The sequence below is a fragment of the Mastigoproctus giganteus genome, chromosome 10 (assembly GCF_048544385.1).
Source record: "Mastigoproctus giganteus isolate SK-2022 chromosome 10, ASM4854438v1, whole genome shotgun sequence".
In the NCBI taxonomy this organism is placed as follows: Eukaryota; Metazoa; Arthropoda; class Arachnida; order Uropygi; family Thelyphonidae; genus Mastigoproctus; species Mastigoproctus giganteus.
The window spans coordinates 100,220,330-100,240,289 of NC_143584.1; the positions used below are offsets into that span (position 1 = coordinate 100,220,330).

The window sequence follows — 19,960 nt, forward strand, 5'->3', positions numbered from 1 at the left end:
AATATGAGAGATACCAAAAGGGTGTGGTAGTAATGTATTTTGAAAACGAAATGCACTAGGCATAATACTCATGGGTTTTGGTAATTCACTATATAGTATCGGTGTACTGTATAGTTAATTACCAAGATACTAGAAACTATATAGTATTGGTGTTAACCCATAAAACTGAGCTACGTATGTAGCTCAAGTAATGCAATAGCAGTATTGAAATTTGAAGTAATTCAATAGCAGCTATCTCGTTGTGAAGGCAACCACAATATGAGATACAATTAAAATGATGCCTCTACGTTACATCCATAGCTCAAGTTCATGGGTTAACTATGTGTATTTACACCAATACTATATAGTTAATTACCAAAACCCATAAGGATTATGCCTAGTGCATTTCGTTTTCAAAATGCATTACTACCAAACCTTTTTGGCATCTCTCATATTGTGGATATAACTTCGCAACTGTGATGGCTTGTTGTATTACCACGGTACCTACCTTCCCACTGATGATGAAGCCCACTAGCTTCGAAACGATTGTCTAGAGGCTAGTTCGTGAATTGTTTTGTTCAGATGTGTTCTACTCGCTCTGAAGGTTGAGGAAAGTGTCCGATCGTATCAAGAGGTTAGCGGCGGTCCTTTCAGCTGAGATTACCCGGTTGCAGGGAAACCTCCTTTAGGAGGGTAGTAAGTGATTGATTTTCTTTTGTTTTACATTTCTTTGAAATTTATTTCTGCCAAGTTAGGTATTTACTTTTTTCGTTTTGCTGGTGTCAAGCAGGACACGGGTTTTTAACTATTCATTTTCCTTAAGGAACCGAGATTAATTATGGCACAGTTCTTTTTCAGAGAAAGAACAGTGGAGTTTCAGACTACAGAGGTTTGTCCAATTAGAGAGGTAATGCAAGGAGTGACTCACGTTGTTTTGGCTCACGAGATAAAAGGATTAACTCCATTACCGAGGCAGAAATATCAGTTGGTCTTGAAAACAGTAGAGGCAAGAGAAAAGGTTTTGAAAGGGTTTTCTATTAGAAATGTAATGATGAAACCTGTGCAAATTGGTAACATACACAAAGTGGTTACTATTGACAGGTTTCCAGTAGAAATGTCTAACAGTCCTGTCAAGAGCTTTTTTAACAAGTTTGGTAAGGTTGTTAAGATTCACAGGAAAGAATATGAGGAATGGCCAGGCGTAGAAACAGGTACGGTGCAAATTCATATTGACATGAAAACGCCCGTGCCAAACATCATCGATTTGATGGGTCATAGGTTATTAATAAATTACCCACGAGTTCAGAAAGTTTGTTTGAGGTGTGGAGGTAAAGACCATTTGGGAGCAAAATGCCAAAAATCACGTTGTTTTAATTGTAATGGCACTGGTCATATGGGCAACTGCCTTAATAATTGTAAAAAATGCGGAGCTTCCACGCATAAATTCATTCAATGCCCGGAACGCACGTTTGCCGAAAGAGTTACTGGTGGGGGGGACAGCAGAAAGCGAGCGAGCGAGCGAGCCGCCAAAAGATATGCCTAATGCTGATAGAGTGGAAACTATAGCAGCGCAGAGGGGTGAGAAGCAGATTAAAGAAATCACACCAACATTTACAATAGCGTACGATATGTCGGCAACACAATCGGAACATGCGGAACTAACTGAGGACATGGAAGTGGAAAATACAGTACAAATTGTTCATAAGCGGGGGGAGAAGGAAGAAATAAGCGGTAAAACTAAAAGAGCAAAAGGGGAACAGAGGAAATTCAAGAAGAGACCGAAACAAAACAAATAGAGGGGGAAGAGGTATCAATTTTGTCAGGTGGTAAGAAAAATTGCAAAACACTTCCGGGGTCTGATTCGGATTCAGATGGCATACAAACAAGGGAATACGAAGGAATAGAATGGTTAAATGTAGTAGGAAACACAAAAGAATACAGGGAATATAGGCGAAGTTTGGCGGAAATTGTGAAAACTTGAGGTGGTTGTTGTATTTGGGTTTTCTGGCACAAGGGCCTCTTGGGCCATATTGTGCCTGTTCGATATTTGCTTATCACAAATTTCTCATGTTATTGTGATCATAGGCTATTATAAAGATTTATCTGTTTCAAATAAGTAAACAGTTCCTCCAAATTTGCGTCATTGCCAACAATCTGCAATAAGGTTATCGGTTCCTTCAAATGGGATAGGGAGGTAAAGCTTGATTTTCTGGTAGTTGAAAGTTGGGGACATTCAATGAGAATATGATTTATTGTCAACTGCGACTGGCACAACAAACACTGAGGAGGGTTCTCTCCCATAAGCAAATACAGATGAGTTGTATGTGAATGTCCGACGGGGAGCCTTGCTAGAATTACTTCTTGTCGCCTGCTTTTCCTGATACTAGATGTCCACAGTTTTGGCTCTTTTTTTATCTGCAGCAGTTTATTATTTATTTGAACTTTCCAGAGGTCAGACCATTGCTTCCTACATGATGTTTCAATGATGGATTTGTAGTCGGTGTAGGGCACTGTTTGTTGCCTGGAAGTGCCTGAGTCAGGGTGTTTAGTGGCGGCATCCGCTTGTTCATTACCTTTAATGCCTACATGACCAGGTATCCAGCAGAAGGTAACCTTCTGGTTGGCTTTTTGACAGTAAAATAACTTGGACCGTATCTCTTTAAGAACTGGATGAGAGGGCGACATGGTAGTTTGAATGGCAGTGATTGCGCTTAAGGAGTCTGTGTATATCAGAGATTGCTTTATACAGCTGTTGTGTATTCTATCTAGAGCTAGTTTAATTGAAAATAATTCTGCAGTATAGATACTGCATTCCGTAGAAAGAGACGCAGCAACTGAGAAGGCGGAAGAAACTGCTGCAGTACCAACGGATGCATCTGTTTTGGAGCCATCAGTATAGATAGGTACTTTAGCTGAGTTTTCTAATGAATGAGTTTTATGGAGCTGTTGATAGTTGATATTTGCCAGAGAGGATTTTCCCCATGTTAAAAAGAAATTGTCGCAGAGAGGTGAGAATTCAGTCCAGGGAGTTTCGGAGTAGCAAGTCTTGGAATATGTTGTGAAATTTAATATCCCACCTGATCATGAGTTCTTGCAGTCGAATCCCTGTGGGGCGGTTTTCATTAGGCTTATTTTGATATAATTCAGCATATTGAGGATCAAACAGGTACTGCCAGCTGGGGTGGGATGGTATGCTTTTAATTTTTGCTGCATAATTACACAATAAGGATTTTCTCCTGAGATGAAAAGGGGGGTTCATTTGCCTTAATAAACAGGCTGTGGACCAGAGATGTTCTGAAGACTCCCACAGCTATCCTAAGAGCACTATGCTGTATGGTGTTCAGACGTAATAGTGAACTTTTCCTAGCGGAGTCATAGACAGGTGATCCATAATCTAAGCATGATCTTATTAAAGCTCTGTGGAGATGAAGGAGAGAGCTTCTGTCAACACCCCAGGACTTAGCAGAGACTGCTCTCGGGATGTTCAGTTTTTTAAGACATGTAGTTCGAAGGAAAGCAATATGGGAAGCAAAATTAAGTTTATTATCTAAATATAACCCCAACAGACGAAAATTGTTAGTGACAGGAATCAGGTTGCTTTTTAAAAATATTTCTGGATCCGCGTGAAGTTTGCGTTTTTTACAAAAAATGAACTGCACTAGATTTCTGATAGGGAATAGCCATTCAGCAATGCCCATGATTCAATTTTAGCAATGGAAATTTGAAGTTGTCTTTCAATGGTGTTCATGGTTTGGGTGACAAGAAACAATGAGGTCATCAGCAAACATATACGATTCTACTGTATTCGGTACATCCTGCGTCATGTTTGTAATTCTTATTGAAAATAACGTCAGACTAAGAATGGACCCCTGAGGAACACCCTCCTCTTGTTCAAATGATTTGGATAAATTGTTCATGTATCTAACCTGAAATGTTCTGTGGCATAGGAAATTTTGTATAAAGTAGGGTAAATGACCTCTCAAGCCAAAAGAATGAAGATCTTGAAGTACACCGTATCGCCAGATGTTATCAAAGGCTTTCTCAATATCGAGATTGATCATGAGCAGATGTCCCCTTATGAAGGCATTTCGGATGTTGGCTTCTGCTTTTATCATTACATCTAACGTGGACCAGTTCTTTCGAAACCCGTACTGATTGTTATTTTGCAAGTTGTTAGTTTCCAGGAACCACGTTAGCCGCCTGTGAACCATTTTTTCCAGGACTTTGCCTAAACAGCTGGTCAGCGAAATTGGCCTGTAATTATGTGGAAAGCTGGGATCCTTTCCTGGCTTTGGAAAGGCTAGTATAATTGAGTGACGCCAGGAGTTTGGGTAAGTATCTTCTAGAAATATTCAATTGTAATATTTTAACAATGCCCTTTTTATTCTGTTGTTTAGTTGGCTTATCATGACGTAGTAGACCCCATCTGGACCAGCAGCACTACTGGAAATTTTATTGAGCGCCCCTAAAAGTTCTGTTAATGTAAATGGCTGGTTGTACGGGTGTGAAAATCTAGTGGACAAATTGATCTTATGCTGCTCTGATGATTTTTTAATTTGCTGAAAGACTGGGTTGTAGGTGGATACGCCTGATATTCGGCTAAGGCATTTTCAATTTCTTCCGGAGAGGACAACTCCTTTCTTTTTCCAGTTTAATATTAAAGCCGGGGACTGGATATATTTGCCATCAAGTGTTTGTATTTTCTTCCAGATGAGTCTGATATCTGTGTCCTTGTTTATACTAGAGGAAAAGCTAATCCATGCTTCTTTTTTTGCTTTCCTTCTTATTTGGCGGAACTTGGCTTTTATTCTTTTAAAACTAATTAGGTTACTGGTTGTGGGGAATTGGCGGAACAAATTCCAAGCCATATTTTTTTCCTGTTTAGCGTATGTACAATCCGGATTCCACCAGTAATTATTGCATTTGCATTTCCCAGGCAAGGACTTTGGTATTGTAGAGTTGGCAGCTTGTAATATTTGATTAGTTATATGTTGTGTGACATAATCTATGGGCTGGAGTTGAATTATTTCATCATCTAACTGAACATTTGAAGCGTATTCGTTCCAATGTGTCCTACGAAATTTCCATTTGGAACAACCCGGAAAAGGGGAGTTTACCCGTTTGCAGCTTGCAGAGAATTGGTAGATGATCACTATTTAGTGGATTTTCAAGAACAGACCACTCCGTATTAGTACATATGGAGGGAGAGCAGATTGAAAGGTCTATTGCACTCATGGATCCTGTAGAAAAATGAATATAGGTAGGCTCACCAGTGTTCAAAAGGGTAAGTTGACACACATCGAGTAGAGTTTCTATTAGTTTACCTCTTTTGTCGATTGTTATAGAACCCCACAGCGAATGATGAGCATTTAAGTCTCCGAGCAAATAGAAAGGAGGTGGTAGCTGGTCTATTAGATTTTCTAGATTTTCTGAGGAGAATGAGGAATTTCGAGGAATATATATACATACTATTGTAATAGCCATGCCAATTTCTGCACACACTGCCACTACCTCAAAAGGAGTCTCAAGAGCAACAGTCTTAGATGGAATATTATTTCTAACAAGAACCGCCATGCCTCCACGGGCCGGCGAGTTGATACTCCTATCTCTTCTGAACATGGTATAATTTTTAATGGTAGGACACATTTGTGGATGTAAACAGGTTTCTTGTAGGGATATACATGCTCGTTCATAGCTTTTGACGAGATCATGCAAGTCGTCTTTTGCATTACGAAAGCCTCTACAATTCCACTGAAGAATTCTTTCCATTATGCATTCTTGTTAGTTGTTTTGTTTCAGACTGTTTTTTGGTTGTAGCTTGTTTACACCTCTCTATTTTCACTTTGTCTTTCTTAGGAAAGAAAGGACGTGTCGGGTCCATCTCATCGGTTGCGTGAAGTTCTAAAATTCCATCATCTGAATTATTCTGCTGAAATCTGTGGATGCACCATTGGGGTTTCTGTAGCTTTTGGTTTCATTGTTGAAGATGCATTGGCTGGAATGGAGATTGGAGGCTTGTTCAGTTGACACTGTTTGGGAGAAGTGAGTATGGATCATGCCCAATTCGTGATAGATGTATTAGAAGGTACTGTAATATCTGTTTCGATACTTACTGATTGGACCTGTTTAGCAGCTGTGGCACGCTTTGGCTCCATTTTGATTATTTCTCTTCTCGCCTCTGAATAAGTGACTTTGTTCTCCACTTTATATTTCTGTATTTTTTTCCCTTGCTTCCATAGTTCGCATAGGAGAAAGCTGGGTGATTCCCTTTACAATTTGGGCAATGAGGAGTGGTAGCATTGCAATCGGATTGGTTGTGCTCCTTTGATCCGCAGTTAGGACATATTGCCTCACCTCTACATGCCGTCTGAGAGTGTCCATATTTTTGGCACTTATAGCACCTGATTGGGTTTGGGATGTTGGGTCGGACACAGCAATGGAGATAGCCTGCTTTGACAGATGTTGGTAAGATGGAAGAGCTAAAAGTGAGGATTATGCTCCTTGTTGGAACGAGAGTACCATCTTTACAAGTCATGATTCTCCTGGCTTGGATGACTCTTTGTTCTCGTAGTTCTTTGACTATTTCCTCCTCTGATACGGTTAATAGGTCCCATTCTGCAATTACTCCCTTAGAGGAATTTAGGGTGGCATGAGGAGTGACTTTTATTGGATGTCCGCCGAAAGTTGTCAGATTTAATAACTTTGTAGAATGCTGGGATTTCATGGTCTCTACAAGAAGATCCCCAGACTGGAGTCGCCTTACTGATTTTGGTGAACCTACGACAGCTTCTAAGCATTTTTGCACAAGGAATGGGGACAATTTACTCAAAGGCTGGTCTGATGTAGAGTGCAGTATGAGGAATGCTGGTATCTCCTCTTGAGGACTTGTTTTCAATCTCTTGGGTTGGGAAAAGTCGTCATCAGTGTGTTTTGTCGCCAGTTTTGAGCTCGGAGGCTCTAAAGGTGGAAACATTGTTATCCATCTTTGCTCCTTTCAGCCCTGGGAGAGTGGATTTCTTCTCCCAGGTTACCGGCCCTGCCACGGGGAGGCAGGAGCAGTGCCACTAGAGTGACCAAGCGGTATAAAAGTTAGTATATTAGTTAAATGGAAAAAAGAAAAGTGATTTGCCTTTCTGAAACTTAGTTACAGATCGTAAGACTAAGTTTACTATTATTTAATGAAAACTTAAGAAAACTTTTATAAATGAACAAAAACTGCAGCTTCGTGAAAAACGCTCTAGAAATCACTGAGAAACACTTGATCACTATAACGCTTGGCACCCGGGGCCAAAACTCAAGGTGAACCGATTTTTCTTTGGAATGAAAAAGAGGAGGGTGAAGTAGTAAATATATAGTTCACTTGGGGAGATTTCTTTATTTCCAATATTAGAAACAAGAATGTTGGAGATCTCACTGTGTTGCTCACCAATAACAAATTAAAGTTAAATGCTGAACATAGGAATATCTTAGCAGAAGTTCTAGTAAAGTTGTGCTCATAATGTCAGGAATAACATTTAATCGTTACATGTACAGGGTCTGAGAGTTGTTAACAAACAAAGGATGATAGGGCAAATTATAATGAACATGGGGTGCAGATTTGGTTTCTACAAGAAACCCACTTCGCAAGTTTAGCAGACATCCAGCAGTTTCAAAGCAGATACCGGTTGTTAGGATTTTGGAGCTTTGGGACAAATCGATCCGCAGGGATGGGAATAGTAGTGGTTCCTCCAATTTTAGGGACAGTACGACTGGCGGGTAGGGATACAGAAGGTCGGGTTGTGGCAGTGGATTGGAGTTATGGGGGGCACACAATTATACTAATCTGTGTCTATAGTCCAAATTCCACTTTAGAAAGGAAAACTGTTTCATGGGTTGTAATGGCAGGGGACTCGAACTGCGTTCCTGACCCCATTATGGACAAAATTCTGGGGGGTACCTCACATCATGGTACGAGGGGGGGGTTTTGTGAATTAATCGAGCTGTGTACTAAATGGGACTTGGTAGACATCTGGAGGGAAAAAATTCCGGGGAAACGAGCGGCCATCAGAATAGCCAATAATATAGAAACTAGGATAGATCGCACTAGAAAGGCTAAATTATGACTACAAAATATTGCAAAGATTTTGACAGCTAAGTTAAAACGCGACGTAACCCAGGTAGTTAGGAGCACACAGTGCTACAGTATACTGGGGAGGCGGATAGAATATAACCTTTGGCTATTAAAAGATATATTAGAATATCGGAAACGAAAGAGTTACAATTTAGCGTTAATAGCAATCGACCTAGAAAGGCTTTCGACAGAATAGACCACGACTACCTTTTCTCTATAATTAAAGATACGAACATAGGATCTCAGTTGTTTACAGTCCTGAGAAATCTATATACACGTAGTAGCACAAGACTTTTGATAAATGGAGAAATTTCGAAAAACATTAAAATTGATAGGGGAGTAAAACAAGGATGTCCGCTTAGTCCTTTGTTATTTACGTTAGCACTAGAACCACTACTGAGAAGAATAGACAGAACTGAGGCCATTCGGGGGATACTGTTGCCAAAGCCGGCAGAGCAGTGTAAATGTATAGCGTATGCAGATGATGTTACTGCCACTCTCACTACGAGTTATGCGATGGAAGAATTTATGTCACTCGTTACTTCTTTTGGTAAAAAGTCGGGGTTAAACATAAACGAAGATAAAACTAGGATCAAATTGTTAGGAGAATGGGTACATCGGCCTTTACCACAACGAGAAGTGGAGTCGAATAAATCGATTCAAATATTGGGTGTTCCGTTTAGAGAGAGTCCCATGCTACCTGTAGGAGGGCTCATCACTAAAATACGGGAAAGTTTAACACATTCGCTGCCGATCACGCACCAGCGCGTGATGTCGCAGCAGTATTGAAGAGCCGATCACGCGCTGGCGCGGGATGTGGCATCATTACCCAGTAGCCAATCACGCGCGGGCGCGGGATTCACTAGACTTTTGTATGAAGTTGTCAACTTCAGTTGGCATTGTGTTTCTGCTGTTTATATTTGTTTTGGCGTCAAGTAAAGGGTTTAAACTATATGTAGTTGTATGTGGTGTTGAATATTTTGTTACATGACGTGAGGAAAAGCCTTGTAATATGAGTTGTGCAGATGACAGTTTAGCAGGCCAGTCGGGCCCGAAAAGAAGGAAAGTGCACTATAAAAAATCCCTTACAGATGAAGAAATTGCAGAAATATTGGAGGATTTATCTGACGTATATTCCAGTGACGTCAGTTACGACGATGAAGATTTTATCCCTCCAAAGGACGCTTCGGATTCGGAAAGTGTAGATGAAGAAGGTATTGTGGAAGAGGCTACACTTTCACTGCAGGATCCCTGTAAGTTGGAAAACGTTGTGTGGGAAAATGACGTAACATCGATGAAACAGTTTCGTTTCACAAAATCCGAGTCTTTGCTGCAACCCGTGCCAGGTGAGAATCCAATAGATTACTTTCGTCATTTATTAACCGACAATATCTTGGATGAAACAATTACACAAACAAATGTTTATGCTCATGAAATACTTCTTCCCAGAGAAAATAAAGAACATTCTCGAATAAATGCATGGAAGGACACCACTAGAGATGAAATGCTGGTATTTTTAGGATTAATTTTACATATGGGAACCATTCGACTGAACCGCATACAAGATTATTGGAAAACAGATAAGCTGTTCGGATTACATGTATTCGCAGACAACATGAGCAGGAATCGTTTTTTATTATTACTGCGGGCCTTGCATTTTGCAAAAAATCCAGAAAAGAAAGAGGTATGTCCACGGGATCACCTATATAAAATTCGGAAAATGGTGAATCTGTTCAATGAACGAATGTCGGAAATATATTATCCAGGACGTGAGATTAGCTTAGATGAGTCTATGATATTGTGGCGTGGAAGGCTTGTTTTTCGACAGTACATTCAAAACAAACGCCATAAGTACGGCATCAAGTTGTATATGATCACAACGCCTACTGGCATGGTTATCAAATTTCAAGTGTATACCAGTATGTTGGATGATTCTGGTGGAAAAGGACATGCACAAAAAGTCGTCATGAACTTACTTGATGGGATGTTAGATGTCGGGCATAGCATATTTATGGACAATTATTACAATAGCTATGAACTCGCTAAGTGTCTCGCTGACAGACAAACACATTGTACTGGGACAATCAGAAGTAATAGGAAAACATTTCCGAAAGAGGTTCGAGAAAAAAAACTGAAGAAAGGAGAAACTTTATCAAGGTGTGCCCGTGGTGTAATGATTGCTAAGTGGAAGGATAGAAGAGATGTCAGTTACATATCTACAGAATACCAAAATGATATGGTGGAAATGCAGAACAAACGAGGCGAACTGAAAGCAAAACCATTGCCTATAATTGAGTATAATAGGTTTATGTCAGGCATTGACAAGCAAGATCAAATGCTTGCCTATTATCCTTGCGAAAGGAAAACCATTAGGTGGCCTACAAAAATATTTATGCATATTTTGCAACTAATAATGATAAATGCACACCATATCTATAATAAATATTCACATAACAAGGTGCAACTTTATGACTTCCGTTTATCAGTGATCAGATCTTTATTAAAACAGCCATCTGATCTCCCTCATACTGTGCATCATGTACCTGAACTGGAACATGTGCTCAAACCACGGGAAGAAAGAAAAGGTGGAAAGATATTGAGGAAGCAATGCAAACGTTGCTATTCCGAAGGGAAACGTAAGGATACAATCTATATCTGCAGTGTTTGTGAAGGATCACCCGGCTATTGCTTAGATTGTGCGAAAATTATACATAAGTAACATTCTGACACACAGTATTTATAATCTGTATTGGTTCGGTATGAAATAAAACGTATTTCTTAATGTTACCATGTTTTTTGTTTTATTATTTACAAACTATATTATTATGTTTTTATGTCACGCGCCAGCGCGTGATGCGGCATTTAAAGCCAAATTTGACCTCCAGTGCCTATCACGCGCTGGCGCGTGAATCTCAAAATCTTTTGGAAACTGCTTATACGACACTTAAATATTGATATGGTATACCGAACAATCCCTTATTACCAATTTTCAAGCTTTTTGGTTATGGAAACACAGTCGGCTTCTGGCGACAGTCTCCGCCTTCTGTGCCGCGCTATTGACGATAGCATGCTGACTGATGACCGGCAGCGAACGTGTTAAAAGAGTGGGAAGTGGGACAATTTTCTTTTGAGAACAAATCCATTATTGTTAGAACCGTAATTCTTCCTATAATCTTATACACGGTGTTTATAACAGGAATCACAGCTGGGACAATGAGACAATTTTACGTTCCAACATTTCAGTTTCTATGGGGAGGAAAACAGCAAGAGATAGCGCAGAAATTTTTATTTTTACCATGGGAAGATGGGGGATTAAGTATTCCAAAAATTAATTTGAGGTGTAGCTGTAAGAGACTGCTGGATGTGGCTAATATAGTGCAATCTAACCATTTAGTAGCGGTACTGATAAAATATTTTATGGGATTTAATACGGCCTTAATTAAAGGCGGCAATTATCTAGGGACAAAAGCAGAGACAATTCCTATATATTACAAAAAAATTCGGGATATGTGCACGCAGTTAAGGGAGAAAGATATAGATCCTTTTAAGGGTGGTTTAAAATGACTCTACTGGACATTGTTTAACTCAGAAAATCCAAATTTAGGAAACTATAATGCGCAGTTGTTTTTTAAAAATCTAAAAATTGGCGGAAACTACCCATCGCATATTGATTTTTCGTGGAGGGTTGGTTACGGAAACATACCAGTGAACGATATCACGTATAGATTTAGTTAGACAGACAACAGATTATGCGAATTTTATACCGAAATTGAAACAGTGTACCATTTATTTTATTACTGTCAATTCGTGCAGGAAGTTTGGAAGAGAATTTGTAGATTTTTGAGGATAAGACAGTTCACAACGGAGGAGGTAATTTACTTGCAATTCGATCATCCCTTGGGCAAGAAAAAAAATTTTAACGATATTTTTAATTACAGAGTCAAAATATCATGTGTGGAAGCTTCGAAAACGGAAAAGGTTTGGGACCTTTAGGGGATATCTTTGGGACTTGAAACAAACAATGTCTACTTCCATGCAAAGGTTTTTACAATCGGAAAAATGGCATTTAGGGTCTGATATGTTTCTGAAAAGGTGGAGAGAGCCACCTATTCTGTGCAGTTTGGTTGGTGATGAGGTTCATCTTAAGTACTGGTTTTAGTTATTCGGAGGGAAAAAAAAAAAAAAAGCACCCAGTTTGTTTGTTTTTTGTTTATTACAAAATTCAGTTTTCTTGATAAAAATCTAGTTCTCTTAGGCTCTCATCAAAACAGTTCCACGATACAGGTTTAAATTTTATAACTCATTTGTTTGGTTTAATAGATCTGGTCCAATGGGTTATTTTTCACATTAAATTCACAAATAGCTTTGAAATGATCGTCTGAATTAAGATTTTTCATGATTTAGGTTTGGCTTTTATAATTCATTTGTTTGGTTTAATAGATCTGGTCCAATGGGTTTTTTTTTCACATTAAATTCACACTAGCTTCGAAACAATCGTCTAGGTGGTGGTACCGCTGAAAATAAATAACAGTAGTCTTCTCTAGTAGAGAAGCGTTATTTATTTGAAGTAATGCAATAGCAGCTATCTCGTTGTGAAGGCAACCACAATATGAGATACCATTAAAACGATGTCCTCTATGCTACATACGTGGCTCGAGTTTATGGGTTAACTATGGTGTATTTACACCGATACTATATAGTTAATTACCAAAACCCATAAGGATTATGCCTAGTGCATTTCGTTTTCAAAATACATTACTACCACACCCTTTTGGCATCTCTCATATTGTGGATATAACTTCGCAACTGTGATGGCTTGTTGTATTACCTGGGTACCTGCCCGCCCACTGATGATAGACCAATAGTCTTGAAACGGTCGCCAGGGGAACCAGATAATCACGGAGTTTCCGAGAATGTAACAATAGTCTTCTCTACTGGAGAAGCGTTGCCTATTCGAGGAATTTATGAGTTTTTGAGTGGTGTGAGTTGAAGGAGTTACTGTCCCGTTCATTCTTCTGAATCGTTTTGTTTCCTCTTCCCCTCCTACTATAACTTTCCCTCTACTTTTTGCTTTTCTAAGTCTAATAGGGACAAGTGGATAATCGAGTAGATATTCACATACATACATACAATAGCTTCGAAACGATCGTCTGGGTGGTGGTGGTGGTACCACTGAAAATAAATAACAGTAGTCTTCTCTACTAGAGAAGCATTATTTATTTGGAGTAATGCAATAGCAGCTATCTCGTTGTGAAAGCAACCACAATATGAGATACAATTAAAACGATGCCCTCTACACTACATACGTAGCTCTAGTTTATGGGTTAACTATGGTTATTTACACCGATACTATATAATTAATAATATTGGATAGATTTTATCCACCCAAGGTGCTTTTTTATGTTTACCTTCAACAATTTCTCTTCCACTTTCCTCTCAATTAAAAGAAAATCATTCAGCTCGCTGTTAGTACTTGATAAATTTCTGGCATCTGCTTTCCTAAAGAAGCCCTCATGCTTCAATGTAGATGCAAAATACATATTCAATCTGCCAGCCACCTGTGCAGGTTCATCACCAGTTAAACCATCGGCACCAAGCGGACCAATGTAATTCCATCCTCCTTCTACTATAATTATAAGCAAAGAAGTCTTTGCTGGTTTTCTTTGCCAAAGACTTCTCATAATCTATGACAAATGGATGGATGAAATGGGATTTTTTTTTTTTTTTGCTGATGCTGTCATAAGCCGGCTTTCTTGCATCATATACTTCTACTAATGCTAATCTTCCTTGGCTTGCCTAACCTCCTTTGTGACTTCATTGTACACAAACAATTAGTTTATATCTACCCAAGACTTCCTGTAACATACCAACTGTGTGGTATGTTACAGAATATTTGTGAACAGTGCACACAGGCTACCATAGCAACTAATGAGATCTTGTCAATGATACATAGGAATTTTGCTAGCAGGGATAAGGAGGTGATTAACCCCTTGTGTACTGCATACAGGTCTGGTGGCCTAATTTTAGGAAAGATGTAGAGTTGCTGGGACACCACAAAGATGGGAAACAAGACTGATACAGGAAACAAAGGGTTGCTCTTACCAAAAAAGGCTTAAGTTCTGGAAATTGCAGCATCCAGAGACTAGGCACCTTTGATCTGATTGAGGTGTCTAAAGCATTGAATATTTTTTGATTATTTTGTACAAGCTAAGTGCTGATATGATTCTTCCTCTTGCTCAGATTACAAACCTGAGGGGGCATAAATTCAAATTCAGGGAAGACGGTTGTAGATTAGATGTGCGGAAATTTGCCTTCGGCCAGCAGGTGGTTGATTTATGGAGCAAACTTCATCAGTCATTGTGGAATTAATAGCTTAAATAAATTGAAGGATGAACTAGAGAAACCTTTGGAGTGAATGGATGTGTGAAACAGGAAGGAGTGTTTTTTTTTTTTTTTTTTTTGCTGATGCTGTATAAGCCTGCTTTCTTGCATCATATGCCTCTACTAATGCTAATGCTAATCTGCCTTGGCTTGCCTAACTTCCATTGTGACTTGACTGTACACTAGTGTATATATCTACCATAGGCTTCTGTTACCATCTCATAATTTATATGAGATGGTAACAGAAGGTAATTTATTTTCTCTGACACGACTCAACAGTTCATTTGACATCCATTTAGGTTGATGAATTAATCAGTATTTCTTAGCTGCTATGAAAAGCATAGTAGCTTCTATGATTATTTCACTGAATTCTTCCCATTTAGAATTTCTTGTTGATAACATCATTAGCTGATCCCACTGAACAGAATTTAAAAACTGTCTGAGACCACTCTAGCATCCTTTACTAAATAAAAAACCCTTCCCTTTACCCCCTGATGTTAGTCACATCTTTAAGTAACTCATAAATCGATACACTGTGATCACTGCGAGCTGGCACTTCTTTTATCTGCAGATTTATACATGAAGATTAATGCATAATGCACAAAGGATCACTGCTCATAACCAGATGAAGGGTATTGCTCTCTTGTTAATGCTCTATCGTACTGCTGCAGAAAACACAGACAGCCAATAAGTCTTGCTAGTGTGTGAGTGACTAACTCACAAGTTCCAGTCAATATTCGGAAAGATAAAATCCCACATTATAGGATTCTGATATATCATCCCACTCCATTCCTCTGTAAAGTTGTTCATTGTACTCATCAGCCTATAATACCCTACTTCTCTCATTTTTCCTTTCCCAGTGCTTATGTCACAAGAAAACTATTCAAATTATACTGGTCATGAATGTCAACTGAATGCAATCCCTTATATTTTATGTGCTTCTTAAGTAAGAGCATTAAACCCTCCCCGGTCCTATCTGTTCTTTCTGTAAAAATTTACTCCCCATATTCCAATTCTGAATCCCTTATATCTGAGTAACCATGTGTCTGATATTCCTAAAATGTCTGCTTTTGATGACTTGATCAGCACTCCATATTCATCCAATTTATTTACTATGCTCCTAAAAGTGGTGTACATGCAAGAATACCTCGACCAGTTCTTACTCTTAGTTACCCCAACACAGCTCATGTATTTGATTGTTTCATGATGACCCACAGCAGGCTTTGAAATCCCAAGTACATTGCTTTCCAGGCTGCTGCATGTTCCAATAGAAGCAAGATTCCAATAGAAGCTTTAACTTCTGTCTGCAGCTACTGTTAACCAATTAGTCTGTGTATCCGACCGAAGCTAGCAGTTTTAAAACCCACATAAAACTGCCTCGATAGCATCAGCAAATATTCTTGCTCTCTTTCTATTTACATGTATCCCATCCTTGTAGAAGCAATCTCATCTCCTTCTAACAAGTACAGACATCACCGAGAAATATTCTATCCTATATCCAATGATTTGGTGCAGGTAACTGAATTTTTAATTTTCTCAGCATTTTGTCTAATTCATTATATGTTAGATTCATTTATGCTGTATTTCTTGGCCCACACCACAATCATTACACCATTTGCTAAGTCCTCAATCATTTTAAATTTTTTATTTAAATAAAAATTTTTTTTTCATTGTAGCTTTCTTCATTTTGGGCCATGTGAAGGGAACATAATGTACCTATATTGTAAAACACAACTTTATGTACAAAAGAAATAGTGAATAAAGCAATGAACTGTCATTTTCATAATGAATGGGATTGTGTCCACAAAAAATCATTTAATGTCATTTGAAAAGAAAACTTTTTTTTTGAAAATCGAAAAATCACACAGCAGTCAAACTCTTACTGTGCATTCCAAAATTTTAGTAGTAAAAACCTGATTGTGCAATAAGAAACTGTGCAAATCGAAGGATGACGTATAGGCATAGTGAATAAATTCTAAACTTAAAAATTACATAAAGAATACTATACCCTCTTCATCTGAGATGGATCATCTAGTTCTAGCCGAGCCAAAACACTTCCAGCCTCAAGAACTGCACCAGGTCGTTTAATGAAATGAATACTAGGAAATAAAATAAAAATATAAATAAATTCAAAACGTAATAGTAAAATGAAATGACTCAATACAAAACTTTGCAAATAAGAAATTCCGTTTGTGGAGAAAGTATAAACAAGTTATACGAAAACATACAGCAATATTTTTAAAATTTTCAAATTTTATTTTTAAAAATTGATAAGATTATACAGTATAATGTTGGTTATCCGGAATGTCCGTTATCTGGAATAATTTGAAAGGCTGATCTTTCTCTCTTTTTTTTATATTAACAGTAGTACACAGTAAGCACCAGTTATAGTGATCACGTTTGAAAATTGAATTTTGATTCTAATAAGTGAAAGATTGAGTTTATTACACATTTATAACAGATTGTACAAACAAAAAGCCCATTAAACCAAAAATTTCAAATTGTTTCATGGTTGTGATCTCTAGAATTCTATGTGACTTTCAGAAATGTGCTGTAGAAAAATATCAAGGAGACTACTGGGTTTTCTCGGAAACCATGAGTGAATTTGAGATTAGTTTGCTCCATATTCGGTAAGAAAATGCACAGTTTTAACAATGTAACAAAAAAACGGAAATTATTAATAGAATTAGAAAAGGTGAAAATTTAGGAAATCTCTCCAAATAATGTGGGGACTTCAATTTACATCAAGAAAAATTCCAATGATATAACAGAATTTGTGTCAATTATGGACAGCGAAGGAGGATCTAGCAGGAAAAAGAAGATGTTGAAACCTTTTTTTTTTTTTACCCTTCAGAACTCAATGTTGTGTGAAAATAGATTTTAATCAAAAATTAAGATATAGCGAAGATTTTAAGACATGTAGAGGTTAGCTGAAAAACTTTAAACTGAGACACAATACATATGAACTAGATATTCAAGGTGAGAAACTATCTGCAGACCAACTGGCAGCGGTGTCCTTTGAAAAGTAAGCTTGCTTCAGTTATAGCAAATAATGAGAATGAAAACGTTTATAATGTTGATGAGATGGGTTTATTATGGAAAGCATTACCGAGAAAAACCCTACACACTAAAAGAGAAATGCCTGCACCAAGTTTTAAGACAAGAAAAGAAAGAGTTACAATTGCTACGTGTGCAAATGCCACTGGGGCACACAGATTGTCCATGCTCGTTATCAGTAAGTCGAAAAACTGAGAGCATTTAAAAATCTTTCTAATTTTCCTGTTTTGTATAAAAATCATAAAAATCATAAAAATGCCTGGATGGGTGTTTCTGCTTTCCGAGATTGGTTTTTATATATATATATATATATATATATATTTTTTTTTTTTTTTTTTAATTAATCCGGTAATAATATATAATCCGGTAAGATTAAATTCATTTTACCAGAAAAATTATCTGGAAAATTTTTCGATAATTGAATCGAAAATTTTTGTAGAAATTTTCGATTCGATTATCTGGAAAATTTGGCTATCCAGAAGAGGTCTGACACTCTACTGTACTTCTATCATTCTTCAATTAGCAATATTAAAACATAATGCTTGAAATCATTATTCTTCCTTTTACATACTCAATTTGAATGTTACCAAAATGCATCCACAATTAGTGAATGACTATATCAATGAGTTTTTTAATCTGTGTTGCTTGTCTTGACTTGCAGCATAAAGAAGAAAGAAATCCTCGTTATATTATGTAGAAAGAAGTCCTCATTACAGTAACCAAACAAACATTGTTTAAAATTCAAATCTATTTTATTCAAATGTACTTCAACACCCTTGCCTGCGAAAAGTAAAGATGAAAGAGTTATGAAACACAATACTCTGTAATGACTCTTTATCCATAATTAAAAAAATAATAATTAACTTGAATGGGACAAGGTATACATAGAATGTCAGATTGCATTTGGATTTTATGGGTGCAAAAGGAACTAAGGCTATGGTGTGCCACAACCACACTGTAAAAATTACAGACCCTTTCAGAAAGGTCACAACATCAAGAAAGTTAAATACATAAAATGCAATAAAGCATAGCAACTAAAAACAAATGCTCAACACTATATATATATTGGTAAATATTAACAATTTGTAGAAATTAAAAAACAAACAAATGACAAGTGGTCATTGTCTGATAAAATCTGACTGAGTGTATACGGCTCAGTCAGATTGGTAAAAGCGGTAAAATGCATATCAATAAAATCTGGGCACTCAATTAAAATATGTCTCAGTGATAAAACTTATCCCAGGACTAACACATAGGATGGTAATCAGCCCTCAGCAAATAGGAATGTGTTAGATGACTGTGTCCTATGCAGGTCTGGGCAAAAACAACTTCCTCTTTGTGATTCCTGTGCAGACTAGACTGCCACGGTTCAATTACAGGCATTAGCTGATGTAATTTATTTGTAGTCTATCTATTCCATGAATCCTGCCACTGGGAGTGAATCTTTTGGTGTATTATTTGCCTGTAGTCTATATAGGGGCTGACAGGCAGCAATTATTATTGGGAATAATTGCTGCCTATCATAATTTATGATTTGGCTGAAGTGTCAGGCAAATCATTTCCCCTAATCCTAATGTGGCTCAGAATCCAACAGAAGCAGATGTCGCATTCGTGTTCATGGAGAGAGAGTGGAGCTTCTGCTGGACTTGAGACAGAACTGGGTAGGGATTACATCTCACTAACAGTAAAGCCTGTAAGATGCTCAAAGAATCAGAATATAAAATGAACTGCTGGTTTTGGCATTTACTAATGCAATCCAAGGCTAACTCTATAGCATGCAGCTGTTCAGTAATATGCTGCATTCAGGAAGGATCTGCTCTGACATAGTGGTGCCGGAAAGACAGAAGAAGGATCCACATATGATTCTGACTTTGGGTCATCTGTGTAGACTGGCACAAAATCAGAATGTCTGGCTCAGTGTGCTGAATAGAGCTGCAGATAGACAGACGACAGAGAATCTGACTTTCCCCAGTTTTTAAGGAATGGGCTGCTTTGGTGTTTGGGCAACCTTGTCTACTTTAATTTTAAGTTCTTCGAGCAGTTCTTGGAGCTTGCTTGTTTGGTTTTTAGGAGCATTAGCAACTAAGGCCATATTGCTCCGGGGATATGCGGTGGTCATTCCCTGACCTTTCCGCATCCTCCGTATTTGGTGGTGACAGGCTCAAACCCCGGTCTAATCAAGAAGCGTGTACTACGCACTGCTGCTCCTTTCCACCTGGCTACAGAGGCGCCTAGTTCTCGGAGACAAATACCAAAAGGATGACTGGCAGTCTTATGGGCATTGTACAAACTTTCCCATCATGGCTCAAAAATGGGTGGCCACGTAGGATAATCTGGCAGGGATTGCAGTTTTAAAGCATACTTTAGAGACAACTGCTTACATTGAAGTGATAATGGTGGTTCATATTTCAACATATAGGCTCTGGACAGGAG

General features: G+C 38.1%; 1 protein-coding gene across 2 annotated transcripts in view; it reads right to left on the reverse strand.

Moving 5' to 3' along the window:
- ACC (acetyl-CoA carboxylase) overlaps positions 1 to 19,960 on the reverse strand; it is a 1,497,654-nt gene that overhangs the window by 921,976 nt on the left and 555,718 nt on the right. For both annotated transcript variants that reach the window (XM_090383551.1, XM_090383552.1), the window contains one exon: positions 16,479 to 16,569. In XM_090383551.1, the coding sequence (XP_090239677.1) occupies positions 16,479 to 16,569 (91 nt within the window). The remainder of the gene's footprint in view (positions 1 to 16,478; positions 16,570 to 19,960) is intronic.